Consider the following 22,660-nt stretch of genomic DNA (forward strand, 5'->3'; position numbering starts at 1 on the left):
CTTCAAAGGAGAGGTGACAGAAATACTGTCTTTTCAACAGCTTTTGCATTTGTATCCTACAAAAAGTCTTACTTGATTTAAATGAGTGGAATGTTTTTGTGCCCTTCAGACTTTTAGTCATGTCTTTAGGCTCTTGTTCTTCCATTTCTTTCCCTTTTTCTACTTGGCTCATGTCTAAGTGTAACACTGGCTTTTTGCACTGAAGTGTTCAGGATGACTGCTGTTTTACTCTGAGATGCCATTAGTTGTGTGAAGTAATCTTTACCTCCAGAAGTACAGTAGGACAAAAGTAAAAGTATTTTATTGTAAGGTGACTAAATTAAGTTTAAATTCTTAGCTATGTGCCACCTAGAAAAAGATATGGAAGTCAGTATAATGTTCACTAAGTCTTGGTGTTATATCTACTTGGTTATTGTTTCTGCCAGAGCCTTGATGAGGGCATGCTCCATATGTAGTATGGCTTATTAATAAAGCATGTGAAACTTGTTTCACTAACTCAGTGAAACCTTCCTGCGTTTTACAATAGGATTCTTCCTGAAAGACCTCAAGTGACCAAATTCAGCTAATTTTTGTAACCTGGAATCGATTATAGAAGTCTAACTGTAACCCCACGGCCTGGGACAGACCATCCAAAAACACCAAAGCACTTCCAGCAGGCTTTTTAGAAGCTCTAGGCAAAATTCATGTCGCTGCAGTCTGATCTGGGTAGGATGGGGTCTAATGGCATTAGGAAACGTTTAGAGTAGAAAAAATTCTTCACTATGAGGGTGATGAGGCACTGGAACAGGTTACCCAGAGAAGCTGTGGATGCCCCATCCCTAGAAGTGTTCAAGGCCAGGCTACACAGGGAGTTTGGGGCAACTTGTTCTAGTAAAAGGTGTCCTTGCCTGTAACGTGGGGTTAGAACTGGATGAACTTTGACGTCCCTTCCAACCCAGGCTGTACTATGGTCTCTGCTTGTTGCTCAAAGCACATTCATTCACTCATGTGCTTTTTTTGTTTGATGCCCACCTTTAATAGCCATATGGTTCAGTAGGTGTCACATTTTCTGTACTTAAAATTAAGTACATCACTGTATCATGGTAACATCTGTTTCCTCTTTGGGCACCAAAGCAAGGACTTGGCCAAGCATATATTATAAGGACGCTTAAAATTGTTCCTTAACTTGCATAATTAGCTTCTTAATTCTGACAAGCTTTTGTCTATAAACACCTTGTAAGCAATGAGTAGGCTGGTTCAAAGCAATGAAATAATTCAGGGAAAATATTCTGTTTCATCTCAACTTCGTATTATAAAAGCATTTTGCTGGTTCTCGTGCTGGAGAAAGGAATCCTGTGTTAGCTATTTTCATGGGAACTGGGTTGGAAGCCAAGCTGCTATCTTGTACCAGAATAAACTGATAAGAGAAAGTATTCAGTTAAAAGTGGAACAGTTCTTTAAATAAATAGTCTGAAGAGAATAGGTAGCATTACACAGTTTTCATCCAAGAAACTGACTTTGGCTTCAGTTCATCACACTGTTCTTGGACTATTGACTGTTTTTTCCCCGCAGATGTAAGCCCATGGTTTGTTTCATCTGTGTCACAGAAATAAAGCTTCCCTTTTTAAAATGCACCTTGTCAGAAATACCTTGCAGCCTCAACTAGAGGTGCACCTGTGCTCACGTCATACTTTGTGACCTCTGCATGTGATTAGTGATGCTCCTTGCTCAGATTGCTGCTATTCCTTACCTGTGGGCAGTTGTCATCTCCTGTACGATCACCACCAAGTTGATTTTGAAAATGGAAATTAACCTATTAATTTAGGTGCCTGACAGACTTATCTTAAAGACTTCTCTAAGTAGGGCTTTGCTATTCTTGATGCACTTCTGAACGAAAGAGCTCATGTATTTCTGAGTGTATTAGATAACTAAGTAGGATAAGTTGGCAAGTCAGCTGTTGCACTTCGGTGTCTTACTATCGTGTACTGAAATTCTAGCATATCCCTCACTATTCAGCCTGCTTTTCCCATGTGCTACTTTCAGTGCCTTCAAGCACTGAAGCAGTTCTATGCAGCTAAGAAATACCTGTGATACTATCTGACCGCAAATTCAGTCTGTCTCTGAGGCTGATGAAGGTGCTCTAGCTGGTATGCAATTAGCTGTGCACAAAGAAGCAACCACTAGATAAGCTTTGTTTTCTGATCAGTTGTGCTTGTATAGGCTGCATTTCTCATTTCCAGGTTCTCTATGCCAACAAACCTGCGCTTCTGTCGCTTTCTAGATGTAATCACGTGAGTGAATCTTAAGCTAACGTTGGCTGTGACTTGCTGGCTTCAGATATTCCTTTCATGCAAAGAAGCCTGCCTGGTCCAGTAGAAACTAGTAGAACAGTATCAGTTTTCTTACCGATGAACATTCAAGAAAAGATGCTATGGAGCATATTTGTAATAGGGGCTTTTCAATCAGGGTTTGCTGTTTGAGAGGAGCATGTAATTCTTCATAAGGCTAATGATTTTCAAGCTAATTAAGGCTAGCATCCCTCCTGCCCATATGGCTGGCTGGTGACAGGCCCAGCTGGCTCATGATAAATGGTTATAGTGCAGCTGATGAAAACCATTATGTTGATTCCTCTTAACCACTGCCCCTGGAAAGTGCTGCTGTGTGGTTTCAAAGGGACACAAGTTCACCTATTTGTGCTGATGAATGCTAAATACATGCTTTAAAGTTTGGATCATCTGAGGATGGCTCTCGGTCCCATGGATTTGATCTACTTCCATCTGAATGCAGCTTCATCCTCATAGGCTTCTAGAGTGTCCTATGTAAAACTTCCCCTGAAGTGGGAAGAAGGCAGCTGCCTGTATTGCAGCTAGAAAGCATCTGGAAAAGGCTGATGGGCTGTCAGAGCACAGTCAAATTGACTGAAAGTGACAGGACTAAACCTAGACTGTTGCATTTCCTTTTACCTCTTCAGGTCTCTGCGAGCTGTAAGATCTGCTCTAGTGACTGCACTGATGAGACAGCAGAGCATAAAAGCTTCTCAACTGCAAATTTCAGAGTGGTCCAGATATCTGCTGCTTGAAGTGACGTGGATGCTGAGGCTGTGCGTCCTGTAAAAGGAGAGTGACTGACAGTCATTTCCAAATTAAGTAAAAAGGCCAAATTCTGGCAAGCTTTTGCCAAGTGTTTCATAGTTCTGCAAAGTCACAAGTGATAGAGGTCTGAATGCTCTAAATATTTCCCTTCCAGCAGGTCTTTATGTATTGCATCCAACTGCCAAGCCTCTTGTTATTGCAGTGTGCATGTCAGTAAATATCTTATCTTGCCAGTTCTAATGGGGTATAACTTGGCAAAATGCATGACTAAAATAGCATTTGCTTTTAGTTAAAAGTCAAAATATGTAGATATCAAGCTGATCATAAATGTGTTCACCAGCTTTCTCTGTGCCTGCTTATAAAGCAGCTGCGTAAATCCTATTGCTTGAACTGTGTAAAGACACTATTGGCCACAATGTTGTTTATGAGCTATATTCCCTTCTCCTAGAAAGTGTCTATTAAACAGGTATATTTCGTAGAATCATTTGAGTTGCAAAGGACCCTTAAAGATCATCTAATTCAATTCCCCTGCAATAAACAGGGAAACCTACAGTTAGATCAGGTTGCTCATAGCCCCATCCAGCCTGACCTTAATATCTCCAAGGACAAGGCATCCTGTTCCAGGAACACCTCATAGAAGAGGTGTTCTATCCCTTGGATTATTTCTGTGGTGCTCCTCTGGACACGTTCCAACAGGTCCATGTTTCTCCTGCACTGAGGACTCCGAATCAGGACACAGTACACCAGGTGAAGCCTCACCAATGCAGAGTAGAGGGGCAGGATCACCTCCTTCACGCTGCAGGCCACGCTTCTTTTGCTGCAGCCCATGGTGTGGTTGTCTTTCTGGACTCTGAGGGCACATGGCTGGCTCATGTCTAGCTTGCCATCCACCAGTACCCCCAGATCCTTTTTGGCAGGGCTGTGCTCCATCCTTACCTTTCCCAGCTGATAGTGAAGGGGTTGCCATGATCCAGGTGCAAGACTTTGCAGTTTCTTGGCTTTGTTGACCCTCATGAGGTTCATTTGGGCCCAGTGCTCAAGCCTGTCTAGGTCTTTCTGGATGGCATCCCATCCCTCAGGTGTGTCAGCTGTACCACACAGCTTGGTGCCATCCTGCTGGGAGTGCACTGACTCCCACTGTCAGTGTCATTGGTGAAGGGCACTCATCCCAGTGCTGTCCCTGGAGGGACACCAATCTTGTCTCCATCCAGACACTGAGCCATTGACCACCAGTCTCTGCGTGTGATCTCACAATCTGTACCTCATCCATTGAACAGTCCATCAATCAAATCCATATCTTTCCAATTTGGTACTTGCAGAAGCTTTACTTCTTGGTCTTTGTGTCCCTTGCCAAGTCCTGTTTCCAGCTGGGACTTGGCCTTCCTAACCCCATCCCTACACAGCATAGTAGCATCCTTTTACTTCTCTCAGGCTACTTGATCCTGCTTCCACTAAATCTCCCTTCTTGTAGTTTGAAACAGTTTCCTCTTGTCCTATCACAGCAAACTGTGCTTAAGAGTCTGTCTCCTTCTTCTTACAGTTCCCCCTTTTATTTCTCCTACTTTCTTAAAATTGAATGTTAAAACACTGTTTGTTGGAACTATTACTTTTTTCCCAAATGCTAGCGATGTGGTCTGAAATCAGTGTGGTTGTGTAACCACAACCTTCCAGGCATTGATTTACCCATGTTATTGAAAGAACAGTGTTCTGGCATGCTTAAGATTTACTAATTTTCTTAATTGTTACTACTAAGAAAGGATTCTTTATGTTTATTCTTTGTTATCCCTTTCTTAAAATGTATTGGCTATCCATCCCTGCTAGGTCAGTTAAAACATTTATTTTAATGATTCAGAAGCTAAATCAAATAGCTGCTCTTTATGGCAGTGAACATAAACATGTTTGTCATGCTGGTCAAGTCAACATCAGCTTGGGATGGTCAACTCCAGAACGGTCAACTTCCGACATGAATGATTCTACGACGGTCTGAAAAATCAAATGGGATTCTGTTCAAGTGATACAGCAGCACTTTAAAGGAGTGTGCTTTCTCAGATCCTATTTGTAATCGCCTGTGTTTCAAAGGGGAGGCTCTGATGGTGCCTAAAGTTACTAAAGGTGCTGCTCCATAAAACTGATGCCCTAACCTGTAGTGTTCCTCAGTTAGCACCGCCCAACCCATGGCAGGCTTGAGGTTGCGTGTCTGGGAAGCAGTAACCTACTGCACCTATTGCAGTGTGGTTGCATCAGAAGGAGGTAGGCATCGTTGGATGGAAGTAAGAAATACAAACTTCTCCTAAAACACCTTTCAGTTTGCTCTGTAATACTTCATGTAGGGCAATTTAAAGTATTCCAGCATCCCGTGTTGAAGGGAGCTTATGCAAAGCTGGTGCTGGATAGAGACAGGAGGGAAGGAATTTCTCTGCACTGACGAGAGACAGACTGTTTCTAGTCTAGATCGTGATGCATCAGTGCTGGCTCAGACTGCAGGTTGCTAAATAACTGCTTGTTAATTAGCAAGTTATCGCTGTAATAATGTACTAGTTTGATCTGTGAGTTCACATGAAGACAAAATGAGAATGTGAAGTGCAAGATGATACAAGCAGTTATATTTAGTTGTTTACCAACTCTTTGGAGAATCTGCAATGTGAGAAATCCTCACACTGGGAGGTTGTTCTGGTTTTCCTCTGCAGGACTATTTATTTACTCAGATTCAGTAGAAATTAGCCAGCTTTGTTCACCCTCCAACAAAGGTGGAAAAGTTCTCTGGGTGCTTTCGAAAGCTTGACTTTGAGTTTTCTGACATTGAATGATGGTAATACACTTAGGGACTGATAATTGGAGATAATTCTCATGAATTAGACTTTGCAGATGGTAACAATATGTGAGAGGAAGTCAATTGATGAGGATCCACGCCCTGTTCGTTTTTGTCTTGATCTACTGAATAGCTTCTGTAATTGTCTGATGCATATTCTGGCAGTATTTGGGTTCCTTAAGCATTTACAGCCTGAAGAAACTAGTTTGTACGTCCTGCAAATTCTCAGAGCAGTGAATTAGTAAGGTACCAGTATAGGAAAATAAAGGAAGTATTGTGCTGTTCGTTGTACGTGCAATAACAAGGGAGGGAGTATCTAACATTGCACATACAGGCTAACTAACCAGCCCTAGCTTAACTCACTTCTACAGATGTATATTCATGCACAACAGTAGTCTCTGCCTATTCTAGAGAGCATTGCTCATTCTGGAGAGTAATTTTCAAAGATGGTTGCATTGCTACAACTCATTTCCCACAGCGTGCAGTCAGGAGGACAGCCTTGATTAAAAAGAACTTGCAAAAAAATGCTGGTGGCAAAGACGTGCTGATAGTTAGGATTATTCTTGCACCACCAGCAATGCCAGGTTGGACACTGTCCTTTCTGCTGCAGGAAGGTAAGCTGGTTCCAGTTAATCCAGTTAGGGATATACGGAGATATTCTCTCATGATTGCCCTATGTTTGTTTTCGTCCACTGCCCGCACTGAGAGAGGCAATGAATCAGTGCTTGTCTGATGGAAGATAACTCTCATGTTCAACGTACTGGCCTGGGAGAACTCAGTCCCAATGAGTTCTTCATGCTTATGTGGTGACTGGATTGTTATTTTTGCTGTTTGAATGCACTTGGCTATTAGTGCTCGCCATCATGCCTTTAACCTCTATCTAATTTGGGATGAGATCCTGCTACTTGGAGATCCAGCTGTTATGAGTAAGGCACGCTTGTGAGATGGCCATACTGTGAAGGTGCTGCTCAGCATCATTAGTCCCAGCTGCTCTATATTCCACTTACTCAGCAGGATTCTCTCCTGATATTTAAATCCGTGCCTTCTTATCAATCTACTTGTTTAATGCATCGCTATTAATAAACTCTAGGCTAATAGAAGCATAAATGAAGTTGGTTTTTCTTTAAATAGCAGTAAAACCAAAGAAGTTTAATCAGATAATATTACCTCCCCAGTTTAAAAAAAAAAATACTGAAGTGTTTCCTAGTAAAAACAGCAGCAGCAGTGATTTAACAATGTAATCTGATCTAATATTAGTAACAAACAGCCTGTGCCTTTAGGGAGCAGTATAATATCCAATCCACTCACTAAAGTCTGTCTCACATTAAATTCTGGATCCGTTCTAAAAAGATGGCTTCCCAGAATTGTTTCCATTCAACTTCATAAAACCATGCTTTTGTCTTTCTCTTTGTAATATAATCAGTCTGGGGGAATCACACTGGCCCCCAAAACGTGAAGAATGAGGAAATAGGATCATAGGACGGCTTAGGTTGAAGGGAACAGAAGATCATCTAGTTCCAACCCCCTTTCTGTGGGCTGGTTGCCACCCATCAGCTCAGGCTTCCCAGGGCCCCTTCCATCCTGGCCTTGAGCACCTCCAGGGATGGGGCATCCACAGCTTCTCTGGGTGATCTCAAGTGCTGCCTTGAGATGATGTTTTTGGTGTCATGAGGACATTCACATCTTTCTGTTCTTTCCTCCCTTCAGGGGAGCTTGTCATGCTTTGGTACTGCATCACCATGTGCGTATTAGCCAAAATCTTACCCTTGGTCATTTTTTGAGTAAGCTGGAAATGGATGGAAGCAAGAAGGCTACCAGTTTAGGCCATACCGTATGGAAAGAATCATAGAAACACTAAGGTTGGAAAAGACAACTAAGATCATCTAGCCCAACCATCAGCCCATCACCACCACGTCTACTAAACCATAATGCCACATCTGCACAGCTTTCCAGCTGCTCTGCCCCAAGCCTGTGGCATTGCATGGGGTTGTTGTGACCAGAAGTTGTCAGGAAAACCCTCTGGGAGAGTTGGGGTTGGAAGCCTGTTTATGTCAGGGTTTGATAATTTTTGGTATTTTGCATGCATAGCAAGGAAAAGGTGCAGTAAGCATTCGTTAACAATTTCAAAACGTAGTGCCTGATTTAGTGGTTGGCGAGCCTTCCTGTGGCAGTGTGGTTGGAACTGGATGAACTTTTGAGGTCCCTTCCAACCCCAGCTGTTCTATGATTATTTGAAAATGAAGTGGCACCCCCTCTTGTTCTTATTTCATCTGGATTTCTTGTGGGGCCTCAAGAATGTCGGGGACGTAGCTTCACTGCTAGGAGAGCTGTCAGAATCATTTGCTCTTCCAAGTATTTGTTCAGTGTCTACTGTAGAATTGCTTGGGCATGATACCCTTGTAAAGCATTCTGTGTTATGCTGTTCTGATTTAATGTCTTTGGTTACCTGAACGATGGATTCAACGTTAGGATATGTCATATGTGGTTTTGTATTGCACCTAGTTAGCCTTAACCTTTTTCCTTTGGCAAACCTCTAGTGATTAAAAAAATAAATTAGTCTGGTTTAATACAGTTTTAAAATTAGAGGTTGATTTTTAGTGTCATGGAATGTTTAGTGGAATGTTGCTCACATATGGACCATTATTAGGTAATATGCAGCATGACTGCATTTAAAGAAGTCCCAAGTGTGGCTTTCTCCTTCTGATAGGGTTCATGCAGTTCTGTCTCAAGAAAGCAGTACTGAAAATCATTATAAACACTGAAATAGGGGAGAAGACATTTAAGCAACTGTGTGACTTCAGCTGCTGCCCTTTTGCACCAAAGGAACTGCAACTTGGTTATATGACGGTGCTTCAGGAAGGTCACAGGGTTCTTGATTCTGAACTTCTAGGAAGGACCAACGTGATTTGATGGTGGGAGGGTGCAGTGTCCTTGCTGAACTTCAGATAGTTGAGTGCATTTGTACAGCTGGGCCAGAAACTTAAGGTATGTCCTCTTAGATGCTTTCCATCCTCCTGCTGTGGCTGAGCACTTGAGTTTTGACATGGCCCAAAGAAACTTCCAGCTGCTCTTTTCGCTCCCTGTCCTCAGTAGTTTGCTGCAGATCAGTGCAATTGGCTAAAACAAGCCCGACTTTACAACACTTGTTTATCAAGTTGCTTTTGCACTTAGATCACTTTCTCTGTGTGGTGGTGCAGGAAGGGGTGGGAATAAGGATGGGGGTGAAGAAGAGGAAGAACAGACCGCTGCTTTTAGTGGAAGTGCTTCTTTGTGCTAGCTTATAGTGATTGAGAAACCTTTGGTGTAAGCAGCATAATAGGCTGGTAGGGTATTTTCTGTGTACCTGTGCAAGCAGCAGACTGTCAGACCAAACTTCCCTTGCTAGCAGAACAAGTAATTCTAGCATAAGTACAGTTTGCTGTCAGATCTGGAGCAGTGCTAGTGATTTCCTTGGACAGACACCATTTGGCTCTTGAAAAGGCACAAGTCCAAACAATGCATCATTTTGCAAGGCAGTCAAATGCTGAAGCAGAACCACTCTCCTTTTTGCATTTAATCAGAGAAGGAATAATAAGTGATGTTTTGTCTCCAGCACAGAGGTGGAAATGTTCAGTCCAATGTTTATTTACTCTGAGGGCCAGCCAGATATACTTGAATTGCTTTTCTCTCCAATACTAACATTAAAGCTATACTCACATTATTCTAGATAACTTTTAAAGTAATGTGGCCATCTTCTGAGAAAAACTTGGAAAAAAGAAATGAAGCTTGACAAATAAATGGAATGACTGGGCAATTATAGGCTTGCTAGCCAAAAAAATCTGCAATTGAAACAGCATGGCTAGTGGTGCCTATGTCCATGCAGTAACCTCAGCAAAGAATTGAAGGGGGGCAATGGAGAAAGCAGAAAGGTGCTGTTGCATTAAGCTCCTGCACTCTTGTTTGAGCCTTGAACCTCGTACCTCGTTTTTTTGTTGTTTATAGCTTTGTTGTTGTCATGCATGATATTACAGTAGGATCTAGTGAACTAGGACTAGTGAACTAAGGAGAGCTGTGACCACAGTTGTTAAAGCCTAGGTAGATTCAGTCAGAACTGGTTCTTAGCTATCTTCCTTGTGAGATCAGTGATAAACAATGGGAAGGCAGATACATCTGTATGCAAAGATGACTCAAGGTCTCTTCATCTTTTGGTTCAGAATGAAAAAGATGAAACTTCCTATAAACTGTAGAATCTCTGTCTGTGATAGAATGTGTATTAAATCTATAGAAAGCAAGTCCTGTGTAGCAAAATGCAGCTCTTCAGCATGATTTGTGAAAAGTCACAAGAAGGCTTTGATCCGGCTGTATGCTTACATGTTAAAGAAGGCAGTGGTAATGGAAGAGCCAGCTCTTGGAGACACTGGATGGTGGATAAGTGACTGGAAGTTGACACAGTAAACCCTGAAACTTGGGATGAGATGGGAGAATGCCTCAATTCCACTTCTTATTCCTTTAGTAATTTCATAGCTTTTGGGCAGAACAGTTTCCATTCTTTCCAATTTGCTCACTCAAATTTTCCTTAGACCAGGCTTATTTCTCCTTTAAAGACTAAGATTTTGTAATTAACACACACCTACTCTGCTAAAATGAATATTTCTTACACTAATAAATGCTGCAGCGATTTCCTAGCAGCTTCAGAGGAGGCACTGGAATTTTCTCCTGGTATCCAATTGGGCCCATTTAACTCCATGTACTGGGCTTTATTACTGCTTAATAAACTGTGTGTGTCATTACCTGAATTGTGCTGCATGTTACATAGCTGAATTAAAGTCATCTGCTTTGGCAGTGGCTTGGGATATCTAGTTGCTTGTAGAACAGTACATTCCTGTTCCTTGTAAGCAAGAGATATCTGGAAACATGCATTAAAAATAGTTCAGTCTTAACAGATTTGGGTAGAATGGCTGTTAACCCCATTTATGCTCTGTTTGGGGATTGATGGCTGTATTGCCCATCATCTGATCTCCAGTGTCACGAATGTGAAAGCGCTGCTTGTCAGCCTCCAAGTCCTAAACGTGCTGGGAAACGTGATGGAAGTCATTTCCCCGAGGCATTGTGTTGTGTAATTATCTGGCTTGCACGCTCTGTGCTGCCCTTATCATCCTGCTCAAAAAGAGAACCGCCGAATGTTGTGGGCCTTGGATACGACCTACGTAACCAGTCCTCTGGTTTGGAAACCCAGGAGGAGGCAGTAATTTTCCTGTGCTGCTTGGGTAATTCACAAACTGTGAGCATGACCTGTCTGAGGCACGGGATTGATGTGGTATCGCCTCGTCAGGCTGGTAGCACATCATTCTGTGCTTCATGCCGTTGCATTACGACCTACACCTAGGTGAGGGGTGGTAAAAGTGTAACAAGATAAGATTACAAGAAATCTGAGCAGCTTTTATATGACTTTCCTTATGGATTAGTCCTCAGTATATTAGTTGCCTGGTTTGTTGATGTTAACTACTCCTCCTTAGGTTCTACTATTGTCGCAGTGTGACCAAAGTTCAAGTAAAACATGTGCAGTTAGGCTGAAGAAGAGCGTAATCAAATTCCCTCCTCCCATCTGCATTTTATGAGTACATACTTCTGTATTTGTACTTCTCTTTATACCCTGCCTCTGAGCAGTGTCCAACATTAACTCCTTTCTGAGGCTCAAACAATTCTGCTTTCTCTTTCCAGTATTCCTTGGGAGTCCTTGGCAGGACAAGGGGAAATGGTTTTAAGTTGAGGGAGGGGAGATTTAGGTTGGATGTCAGGGGGAAGTTCTTTACAGAGAGAGTGGTGAGGTGCTGGAACAGGCTGCCCAGAGAGGCTGTGGATGCCCCATCCCTGGAGGTGTTCAAGGCCAGGTTGGATGGGGCCCTGGGCAGCCTGGTCTGGTATTAAATGGGGAGGTTGGTGGCCCTGCATGTGGCAGGGGGTTGGAGATTCATGATCCTTGAGGTCCCTCCCTGGCCATTCTGTGATTCTGTGGGAGTCCTGGAAATGACTTCTAAAACATCATCAAAAGTAGGGAGAACACATGGCAGAGGGAGGGAAATCATCTCCTCTTCTTATGGTGGTCCTGTGTGGATCCAGGAGGTGGACTTGATGATCCTTAAGGGTGCTTTCCAATGCAGGATATTCTGTTCTGTGACTTTTCCATAAATGCAGCTAAATTTTTTTATTTTGTTTGACTTCTATCTATGCTGCATGAATGACAGGTAAAATGTAAGCCTAATGCATCACTTTTCTTTTGGGAAGGATAATAATGCAAGAGTATTTCGTAGGTTGACCCTTTATGAAACGAAGCCATTAAACTCATGAGGAAAGACTGCTATATTAGAAATTCCTGTTGATATTCAGTGCTTCAATTTAGTAAAGTATTATCAGTGAAGTTTTGGTGTTACTAAACAGAGTTGTGCTGTATGCATTCATGGATGCACATCCTCCTCAGTATTTCAGTCCAGCTCCTCTGTGGATGCCATTTAGTTTGTATTTGGAGCTCTTTGTTAGATAAGAGCTTGTGGAATATTTACTTCCATCAGGTAAATGAATTTGCCTCCCTGTTCTTGTTACAAAAGAATGCTACCATTCAAGCTTGCCGAATTTGAAATGAGCTTTGAGGAAGAATGAGGATCTGTCTAAAACACATCTGAACCCAGCCTAGGGGCTGGCAAAGGAGCTGAAGACCTTTCCAGAGGCTGTTGCTCTGCAGTTGATGTATGAGACGCTCATCTGGAGTCAGATGTAAGTGCTGCAGGAAGAGTAGCGTAATGCTCACCACCAAATTGGCATAATGGAATAGTAATTCCCTGTTACTTTAGATAAAACCTGTCCATTGGGCCTTTTGATACTGCACTTGAATACTGCAACTGCTTTTTCTTTTTGACGTGTTTAACATATACTGTTCTTTTTATGTGTCAGTTACAGCTTCAAAGTCTACCTGCATCATCTGTCATCCATTATTCCTGTCTTTTAAATTTCTGATCAGTCCCCATCATCTTCCACTTTGGGCATGACTTCATCAGGCATCCCTTAACAGCCTTGCTCAAATGGCCCAAACCTCACCTCTGTTTCTTTCTGTTGCCTCTTTCTCCTTTGCCATGAGAAATGCTCCCAGCCTGCTGCCATTCTGCTTGTGTATTCAGGCTGCCCCACTGCATTGTAAAACGTTCTGCCTTCCTATCCATGCTTCTGCTATCTTGTAACTACCTACTAAATGAGGTACGTAGAGGAATTGAGTCAAATCCCTCATTGCAGTGACACGAGGAGAAACTGAGCATGAGAAAAAGCAATAATCTTTAAACCCATGTAGTGCAGAAGTGTTATTTGTGACCCTTAGTCCACAATACCATGCATGTGTACTGAAAGATTTCTGAGTAGGAAAACCCGATATGTAATCTTACTAATTCTACTGAAGGTAATTTTGCCTCAGTCTGCCAGCAATTAAATATTTTATTACTGTAATTAAAATAATCACTCCTACTCTGGAACCTGTGCTCTGCTGGGTTTTTTAACCCAAAACTTGTGTTACAAGCATGTGTGTTCTGCTGTTTTTTTCCCCTAATTTAATTTTAATTCCTATTTATGTTAAAGTAAAACAGCTATTCAAGGAGTGAGCTGGGACCTCGTATACTGAAGTAAGGTAAAAGAATCCCGTCCCTTCCTGATGCAGCTTCAACACAATGCTAATGCTGGAAGGTGGAAAGAGGTGTAATGGCTTTAAGGTCAGGCAAGGTTCAGGGTGGCTATGCGGAAAAAAATTGTTTTTCAGAAAGAGCGGTGAGGTATTGGAGCAGGTTGAGCAGGGATGTGGTGGAGTCACCGTCCCTGGCAGCTTTCAAGAAGGGATAAATATGGCACTGTGGGATGTGGTCAGTGGGCACGGTGGGGATGGGTTGATGGTTGGGCTAAGTGATCTTTGTGCTTTTTTCCCAACCTTAATGATTCTGTTCTGTGAAATGAACTCTACCATATGCAAATCCAAGGTGATGAGAAGGAAGTGCTTCAGAGAAACCAAGGAGCTAATGAAGAACTTGACCGATTACTTGTCTGGGCCTTGATTTAGTAACCCTAGGCAGTACATCTCAACTCCTTTTAGTACAGAATGAGTGAAGAAATGCTTTCTTGAGACCTTTATGTAGTGAACTGTTTATTGCGAATGGGTTAAAACGCTTGAGAATTAAACCTTGCCCTATAACATGTGTTCAGTAATTTATTTTGACTTCTCTCGCGTGATTTGACTAGCTCAGAAGGAAATTCTAGGCTTACATTGTTATTGCAGTCATTAGATCTCAAAATTTAAGTAATTTGGGGTAACTTGGGAGGGGAAAAACCCAGACTAAAAAAAAAAAAGCAAAAAAAAAAAAGCTATTGGCTGGATGAACAAATTACGTACACAGAATCCTCTGGGGTACAGCTCTGAGGTAGGTATCAGCAGGAAGGAGCTCCTGAGATGCTCCTTTGCTACGCTTCCAGTAGATGGTGTGTTTGTAGGGTCACGGTAACAAGAGCTGCTGATGTCTCCACTTTCTTCAGTCTCTATTTTACATTCTCTGCCCAATGGTCTGGTTTATGCTAGAGCACACAAAGATTTGTCAGCTGGTTGGAATATATTTCAGAAATAATGTACAGTGGCATATTTTGTACCATTCTACTCATAAAACTCTCCTTCCTTAGAGTATGAAGGTTTGCTCAGATCTTGTGTGCAGAAAGATGTGTATACTGTGGATATCTCTTCATTGAAATTTTGAATATTTTAAATACTAATCTTTCAAATTATATTCCTCACAGCTTATTTCTGCTCGTGTTTGCTCGAGGAATATCATTCTGGTCTGAATTTACACAGTGATATGCTTCTCTATCAGTGCAGTTGACTTTCTAGTATTAATAAGGTCACGGGAGCTATGGGATCTTAGGTGCAAAGTAGCTGGCAACTTCCAAAAGACTGAACACAAGTCTGGGTGGCTAGGGAGCAAGTGGCTATCTATGAATCATCTTCCTGGCATAGGAGTCATCTTCCTGGCTTAGTACTGGAATATCCTATGCTGATTCTGAAATGGAACCTGCCTTAATTTCCCAGAGTTTGTTAGCCCTGTGCTGGATGTTGTGAGGGTCTCAGGCAAACGTGATATGCTTGTTACATATTTATGTATGTACACTGATATATATATTCCTCTGTGGCTTTGTGCAGGACCACACAGGAGTACAGTTAGGCATCATTTAAACATGAAGAACAATGGCATTTCAATGGAAAGTTCAGGGGTAGGAGGGACCGTGGAATGAAAGACCCTACACGAGGCAAGGACAATGGAAAGCATGAAGCAGGAAACAGGGTATATGGTAAAGGGGGGGCACAATATCCTGAGAAAATACTATTGAAATTTTTAAATGCTTGCTTTTTGTTGCAGATTAATCAGCCACTCGATGGGGATTAACAGTGGAGCACCTCTTTGTGTCGCCTTTCCACCTCTCTGTAGCAAGAATAACAACTTCAGCACTTCTTCAATAATAATTATGAAACTGGTATTAACTGAATGGCAATTATGGATTTTTAACTCTAACTCACAGTAAACCAGCAAGCCATATGTTGAAATTCCTACCAAATAGCTTTCCATTCTTTATGTCTCGTATCTACACAAGAAGTTGCAAGATACTTGTTTGTACAAGAGGAATATAAGCATTACTTGCCTGAGGAACAGAAGGTGAAAGAGAAGACACCCTAACTTGTTTGTGGAGTTATGGTAGTATTATTTATATAGATATAACATATATATATATTTTTATGGTAATGAAAATGGCTCCCCAGAATGCTGACTCGGAATCTATGCAAGTTCAAGATCTACCTGTGGCACAGCTTCAGAAACCAGAAAGCAAGGAGAATGAAAGTAGAGAGGAGACCATTAGTGAAGGATCCATAGACCGGATACCGATACGCCTGTGGGTGATGCATGGTGCAGTAATGTTTGGCAGGGAATTTTGTTATGCCATGGAGACAGCTTTGGTAACGCCTGTATTGTTACAAATTGGTAAGTAATTCTCATTTTTTGTTAATCAATATTTTAGACACCATTTCTCATTGAAATCAGAAGGAAGTGTGATCCAGTAGCTGCAAATGAGAATAAAAAGGGTTTTGTTTTTCATCCTTTGCTGTGCCACGGATCCAGTATGTGACCATGTTCAAGTGGGGAGGAGTTCTGTCTGCATTTGTCTTCTTTACTATTGCTTCTCACTGTAAACACTTAACCTGATCTGAATTCACATCTAAAACTCTTTATTAAAAGATAGGCATCCTCAAAACTAGCAACATTAGACTATAAAAGACTTCAGTGAAGCTGTTTTTGATTTATGGAGAAATGCCTCAGGTTATAATGCTTCAGAATAACTGCTTACATGATTTTGCTTTTCCGAGTTCTAACGAAGTGCTATATTTCTTTTAAACTACTGGTGAGTCTTGTTTTATCTGGTTAGTGTCCATAGTTTGATCAAACAAACAAATATTAATAAAACATGACATGAATAGCTTGAGGGAAAAAAAGAGAAAGAGGAATTGGAATAGGAGTAGATAGTGTTAGATTTTGTGGTGAGTACTGTAGTTAGATTGCCAATAAACTCTTTCCAGTATCCATAGTACCTTATCAAATCTAGGAAATCGTGTTCTCTATCAGATATCAGAAAATATTACATGAGTGTGAATGGAAGCACTGCACTGAGCCTGTGAATAAGTTGATGTGTTTACATTGTGTAGAAGTATGTACAATATATGAATAGTGTTTGCTTTGGCTTACATATGCAGTTGTTCCTTTACCACGCTCACTTGTAGGCAACGAGAAGCACCCAGCCACGTCTCTAAAATGTTCACTGAACAGCATTTACAACATTGTTTTAAAAATTCAAGGTCAGCTTTTGAAATGAAACATTTCATATGATAAAAAAGTATATATGAGATAAAATGTGTGAGCATGCCAATATACATGTTCCTTCCTGCACTCTTCTTGCAGTTAAAAATGTGCTTTCACATGAAATTACTAGTGGATTTATTTTAGATCAGCAGATGAGTCAATAACCGATGCAGACACAGCTGTGAGAGATCCTGGTGGGTTGCTGCTCCAAGATTTCCTAGAAACTTTCATTCCTGGAGCTCATGTGCCCCTCTTTTGATCTCTCAATGATAATGGGAATGGATTATATGTGTTTTCTAAATAGAGGCTTTCTAATTGACTTGACTTGCTGAACAAAACATATATTATCTTCATCTAAGAAAACTCATAATGTCTGTAAGGTATTTTGGTTTTAGATAAGTCCAAATTCAGTTGTCTAAGCTACTTGAGTTGTATTAGGAGCTTTGATTCAATTACTGTCAACCATGCATGCAAAGTACTTGTGTCATGCTTAGCGTGGAGAAGACCCCAGTTCTGTAAGTGACCTATACTTTTTGCTTGCTTTCTTGTTTGTGCTGGCACTTGGATGTTTAAAATGTATAGCTGGCTAAGTTGACTTTACCTTACCAATGATTAAGGTCAGACAGTATAAACAAACCATCCTTTTGATTACTGATCACTCCGCTAGTTTACATTTCTTTTGTGAGCTCTTCTAGCAAATCTGTTTCCTCCAGATAATTGGAAAAATATCTCTTCCCTTCCTTCCCTAACCCCAGTGATCAAAATAAAGCTGGGATTTGGGGGAAGGGAAAGCAAGAATAGAGCACTCGTTTCTAGAAAAGCTGGCAAAACGACAGAAGACTGCAGGGATGCAGTGACAATGTTCACTGCTGCGTAGAGCTGAAATGGGGGTAGCTGGTTACAGGTGTTAGATTTTGGGTTCTCTGGCTCACGTTCCCCTTCAGCAGAGGAATAAATAACATTGGCTGCACTGAAGGGTTAAGCTATTCATGGGTGACTTTATATACCTGTTTTGTAATTACCTCTTACACGGTTCTGTTTACTTTTATCAATCTCAACATCTGTCTGCCTCGACAGGAGCTATATTCCTCATCTGGGGGGCTGTCTGTAGCTGTTTCACTGCTGCAGTATTCCTTCTGCTTTGTGATCTGGTAAATCATAGAATGAATCATAGAATGGCCTCGGTTGAACAGAATCTCAAAGATCATCTGGTTTCAACCCCCCTGCTACAGGCAGGGTCACCAACCACCAGACCAGGCTGCCCAGAGCCACATCCAGCCTGGCCTTGAATGCATCCACCGATGGGGCACCCACAACCTCCCTGAGCAACAACATTCACTTGTTTTCAGTGTGAGGTTAGCATGGCTTGAGAAACTTTCTGAGAAGTGGCAAATGGAGAAGTGACTCAGCTGGCAAACTTCACACGTGATAAACTGAACAACCAGAAGCCTTTGGGAGTGTGCAAGACAGACTCCTCCTTTCAGATGTACATTAATTGTTGGGAATTAAGTTTTCTGGTTTGAACTTGTGTTCCACACCTCAAATAGAACTTCTGGTAGCTGAAATCATAGAATCATTCAAGTTGGAGAAGACCACTAAACTTACCTAACCGAACCATCAGCCCATCACCCACTTCCCACATCCTGCAGTGCCACATCTACACGTTTGATGAACGCTTCCAGGGACGGTGACTCCATCTCCTCCTTGAGGAGCAGCCTGTTCAAGGCTTGTCTGCTCTGAGGAGAAACTTCTAGTATCCAGCACACACCTTCCAAGTTATGCTCCGGCAGGTCAACGACCTGTTGTTGTGTAAGCCAGACTCCAGCAGCTGTAGGAGGTGTCCCTTGAGGTCCTTCCTTTCCAATTCAGTGGTTGGGTTGTAAATGTGTTTCAATTTCCAGAAGTTCTGAATTTGTAACAGAAGAGCTCCAGGCAGCAGTGGGAGCTGGTTGAGTCAGAGGATGCTGTAAATTAGAGAGGTCTGGAAGTCCTTGAATGCTGTACACCCACCAAAATGCCTTCAAGGATTGTAATCCTTGTCTTTATTGCCGTGTTCAGATTGATGCTACGTTGCGTTCTCAGAAGTGCAACTACAGCTTGTTAACAGTTTTGCCATAAATGGGTTTTAGTAGCTTGGCAACAAGAGCAAGCCAGACACATCACAATTTATTCTAACTTGTTCGTTGACTTCTTACTGTCTGCAGCAGAGGAATTCAAAATTAAGAAGATAACTTGCTTAGAATACTTTGGAGAACATAAATATGCCAAATATGAGACCTAGCAAGCTGAGTTCAGATGAAACAGTATTAGTTGGTACTTCTGTAAAAGTAGAAAGATTTCTCTAGAAATCTTCATCAACCTTTATTTGGAGGCTCATTCAGTCAGCAGTTCCTCCCACCCATTGTGAAAACTATGCAAGAAAATAAAATGTCACACACTCTGGTGTGTGTACGTGTCACTTCAGGGTTTTGGAGAAGCTGGATGATTTCATGCTACTATTTAGGATGCTCTCTACATTAACACTGACTTATCCCAACTGTTGGTTGCTTCCTCTGTCTCATCTCAACCATGTTATAAATTACATACGAGCATGAGGAAACCTTTGTCTTCCGAAACATCTGGTACATAATACTGCTTATCAGCCAGAGGAGTTAAAATCCTGCTATTGTTTATGAATGGCAGTGTATTTTCTTCCATCGTTAATCTTGGCTTCGAGGGATTCAATCTCTGAACCTCCTTCCAGTTCATAATAGGTCGTGGAAAATTTGGGTGCCAAACCGTTTTGGAAATGATTTTGTATAGTAATTTCTGTGAATGAAAGTGAGGAGAAACTAATGACCAATGTGGCTTGACCTTGGAGAAATGCAGCTTATTAAAGAAACTTGTGCAATGAAATCAGGACGCAGAAGGTGAGATCTGTGACCGTTTCATTAAGGCTGCAGGACAGAAATCTGTGGCTTGTGGTGGCTTCTGCTTTCAGAAGAAATTCCCATGTGACAAATGAGCGGTGGCAGCTGTGAACACAAAGCTTCACATTTTGTGTTAAATACGATGAAAGCTTTGCCAAACCTTTGCTATTGCTTCAAAGGCTCTTTCCAATGCTAGCATTACCCTATAAATAGTTAATAGGCAGAGAAATGACTGTCAGCACCAAAACTGTTCCTCATTCCCCTGCGTAAATTATTAAGTACATTACATGAGCACATTTAGAAAGAAACAGTGTGCATTTACTGAAGGAAAAGCACGAGCAGTTTGTGTCCTGCTTACCTTTACAGTGTCATTAATTTTACTGTAAAAAGTCTTTCATTGCTATGTTTTAACCTAAGGTGTGCATCGAATATGTGATATTGTAGAAACTGACTGAAATGTATCAAGTCTGAGAAGCAAGAATGGCTTTTTTTTAATGTATTTTGTATTGGAGTGCCTGTCTGTGATGGCATTATTCTGTTATGCTGGGAGATTTAACGGGCTCTTGTAATGAATGTTAGCTGATCTAGCATTAAATGTTGAGGGTTTTGGTTTTAAGCTTAACCCTGAGCATGTGTCATTTAGGGCAATAACACAAAGGAATAGTATTCCTGGAAACTGAGTATTGCAGTGCTAGTTAATAGATACTAATACAAAGAAAGGCTGAGCTCAGCAGAGCAGAGTACAAAACGTGGCTCATTTCATTTGGAAAAGAAACCATTTATGTCATTGTGTGCTCTCAAAGTGACAGAAGGCTGTCATTACTGCTGTCTCAAATATGGGATAGCTGTTTTGGGGCTTGAATTGTCAGTCCTTGGCTACATTTTTTTCTCAACTGTTGTGACTAATTGCATTGTCTTACACTGAAAATTCCTACAGCCTAAAGCTTAAGACTGTGCTTTCAGGGTCTTGAAATGTAGTTCATGTGAAATTGCCAGTATGGAAAAAGCGTGTCTAAGAGGTAACAGAAACTGCTGATCCTGAGAAATCTCAACGTGGTCGCTGGGAAGTCATTACCCCAGAAAGATTTAATGTTACGGGGTGAACTTCCATTACGAAGGAGTCAGTCTCCCAGTTGCAGTTCAGCGTTGGTATCTGTCGGAGAGGAATGTGTGCAGGTAAAGAGGAGATTATGGAGGCAGAGTTAGAATCAAGCGTGAAATGTTAACGATAAGCTGGCCTTTAGGTATGTTTCTTCAAAGGAATTAAAGTATCAGTTGCTGACTCAATTCTGTGTGGAAGGAGATTGTCTCCCAAGGCTGAGCCTGAGATCAAAGGCAATCTCAAAACCTTAAAGATCTGGTGGGGGAGATGGAAACAAAGGGATGGATGAGCTTTTAGAGGCTGCCTATCATTCAAGCGAAAAAACCTTGCAGATGGACAAGCTTCTTCAACAGAAAAGCTGTTAATTTCAGCTCAGCTCACTGTCACCTTTACTCCTTATCTCTGTCCCAGGATGCTGAGAGTGAATTGCAGATCTGTATTCCTCCTTGAAGCTGACCCGTGCTGAGGAGGAGCGCTGTTACACAGCTGACCTGTGGACAACAACTGAACTTACAGTGGCTCCAGAGAACCTGAATTAGTAAATTCTTAATTGAACACACGCTTTAGCCTTGGTAGCTTTGAAGATACTGTCCTTAAGGTCATGTGACGTTGGAATTCAGATTTCAAATGGTGGAATGTATGAAACTGCAATATTGTGCCTTCGAGACAAGTGCTGATTGCCCTATAAAACCTCTCCACCCATCGTTTTTTAGTTATTGACTAACTTTGTGTCTACTAAAGAGTTGTGTAATACTAATTTTACTGTCTGTCTTCCTAACCAAAAGCAGGTCAATGAGACTTTCATATCATACATCGTGTTTCTCTTGCATAAAACACCTTCTGACCTTAAGTTTACACCAGCAGCAGTTTTTGAAAGTGCAGCCTTTTGTAAGAGGTTTGGGTAAGGATTTATTTAAGGCATTAAAAGAAGGTGCTGTGCAATTCTCCAGGGTTTTGAAAGATAGAGGCAGGGGCATGGGCTTTGATTTCCTATCAATGCAAATGCCAAGTAGTTTGTAGGTTGGCAGTAGCTATTACTTATGGAGCTTTTGTTTTATGTATACATGTATATAAATAAAACTGTCCTGTTATTGTTTTCTCTTAAAGTGACACCGAATCTGTCCTTCAGAGGCACAAGTCTACATAAAACCAGCCATACTTTGGCACTGTTTTCTCCCATTCTGAGTCTTAAGTGAAAGTCCCCGATCTTCTGTGGGAACATTAAAACAGAACTGGCTTATTTTTATTCCTTGCATAGAGAGTTTGCAGTGAAAATTCTGCATAAGAACACTTTGAACCTTCTCAAGTTTTCCTTTTGAAAGCTTTTGTAATCTGAAGGCAATGTGAGTAACAATATATCAGAGGAAACACTGACATCTGAGAGCTGTGGACAGAGAGAAAAATCACAATGTGCAAGACAAAGCAAATTGTGTGACAATGCACACTGTCAGCACTTGTGAGGGGATGAAAATTTAAAAGCAGTTCTTAATTTTGTTGCCATTTATGTTCTTCAAAGCCATTTATTTTTCTGCAGAGATTGACACTTCAGTCTGTGATATGTGGGAAGAGCTCAAGGCCTCCAGAAATAATCATCCCCCTAAGAAGGGAATGAATATCTCTTTTCTTCTGTAGCTGCTTCTATCTAATAGTAAATCCTTCGTGTTCAGCATGCTGCCTTCTCTTTACCTTCATTAGCCAAGGTTTAGGAGAGGTCAGGCTTTTTGAAGAGATGTGGGAGAATCCTTTGACATCTATTGTGTCTTTTACTAAGAGTGGAAACAGCTCTTCTGTTTCTGTGCATAGAGCAACAAGGATGGGAGATGAGAAGCTGGGGCAGATTCAGGTCTTGTGAGCACGTGCTAAAG

The 22,660-nt window shown here is 41.5% G+C and overlaps 1 protein-coding gene across 1 annotated transcript in view; it reads left to right on the forward strand.

Annotated features, from left to right (window-relative positions):
• Nucleotides 1-15,667: 15,667 nt before the first annotated feature.
• The window catches only part of SLC45A4 (solute carrier family 45 member 4), a gene marked incomplete at both ends in the record, with an annotated part of 30,466 nt that continues 23,473 nt past the window's right edge, over nucleotides 15,668-22,660 (forward strand). Inside the window, one exon of the mRNA XM_079533825.1 lies at nucleotides 15,668-15,911. Within this exon, the coding sequence (XP_079389951.1) occupies nucleotides 15,668-15,911 (244 nt within the window). The remainder of the gene's footprint in view (nucleotides 15,912-22,660) is intronic.

Source organism: Tetrao urogallus (genome assembly GCF_951394365.1).
Source record: "Tetrao urogallus genome assembly, chromosome: 3".
NCBI classification, from domain to species: domain Eukaryota; kingdom Metazoa; phylum Chordata; class Aves; order Galliformes; family Phasianidae; genus Tetrao; species Tetrao urogallus.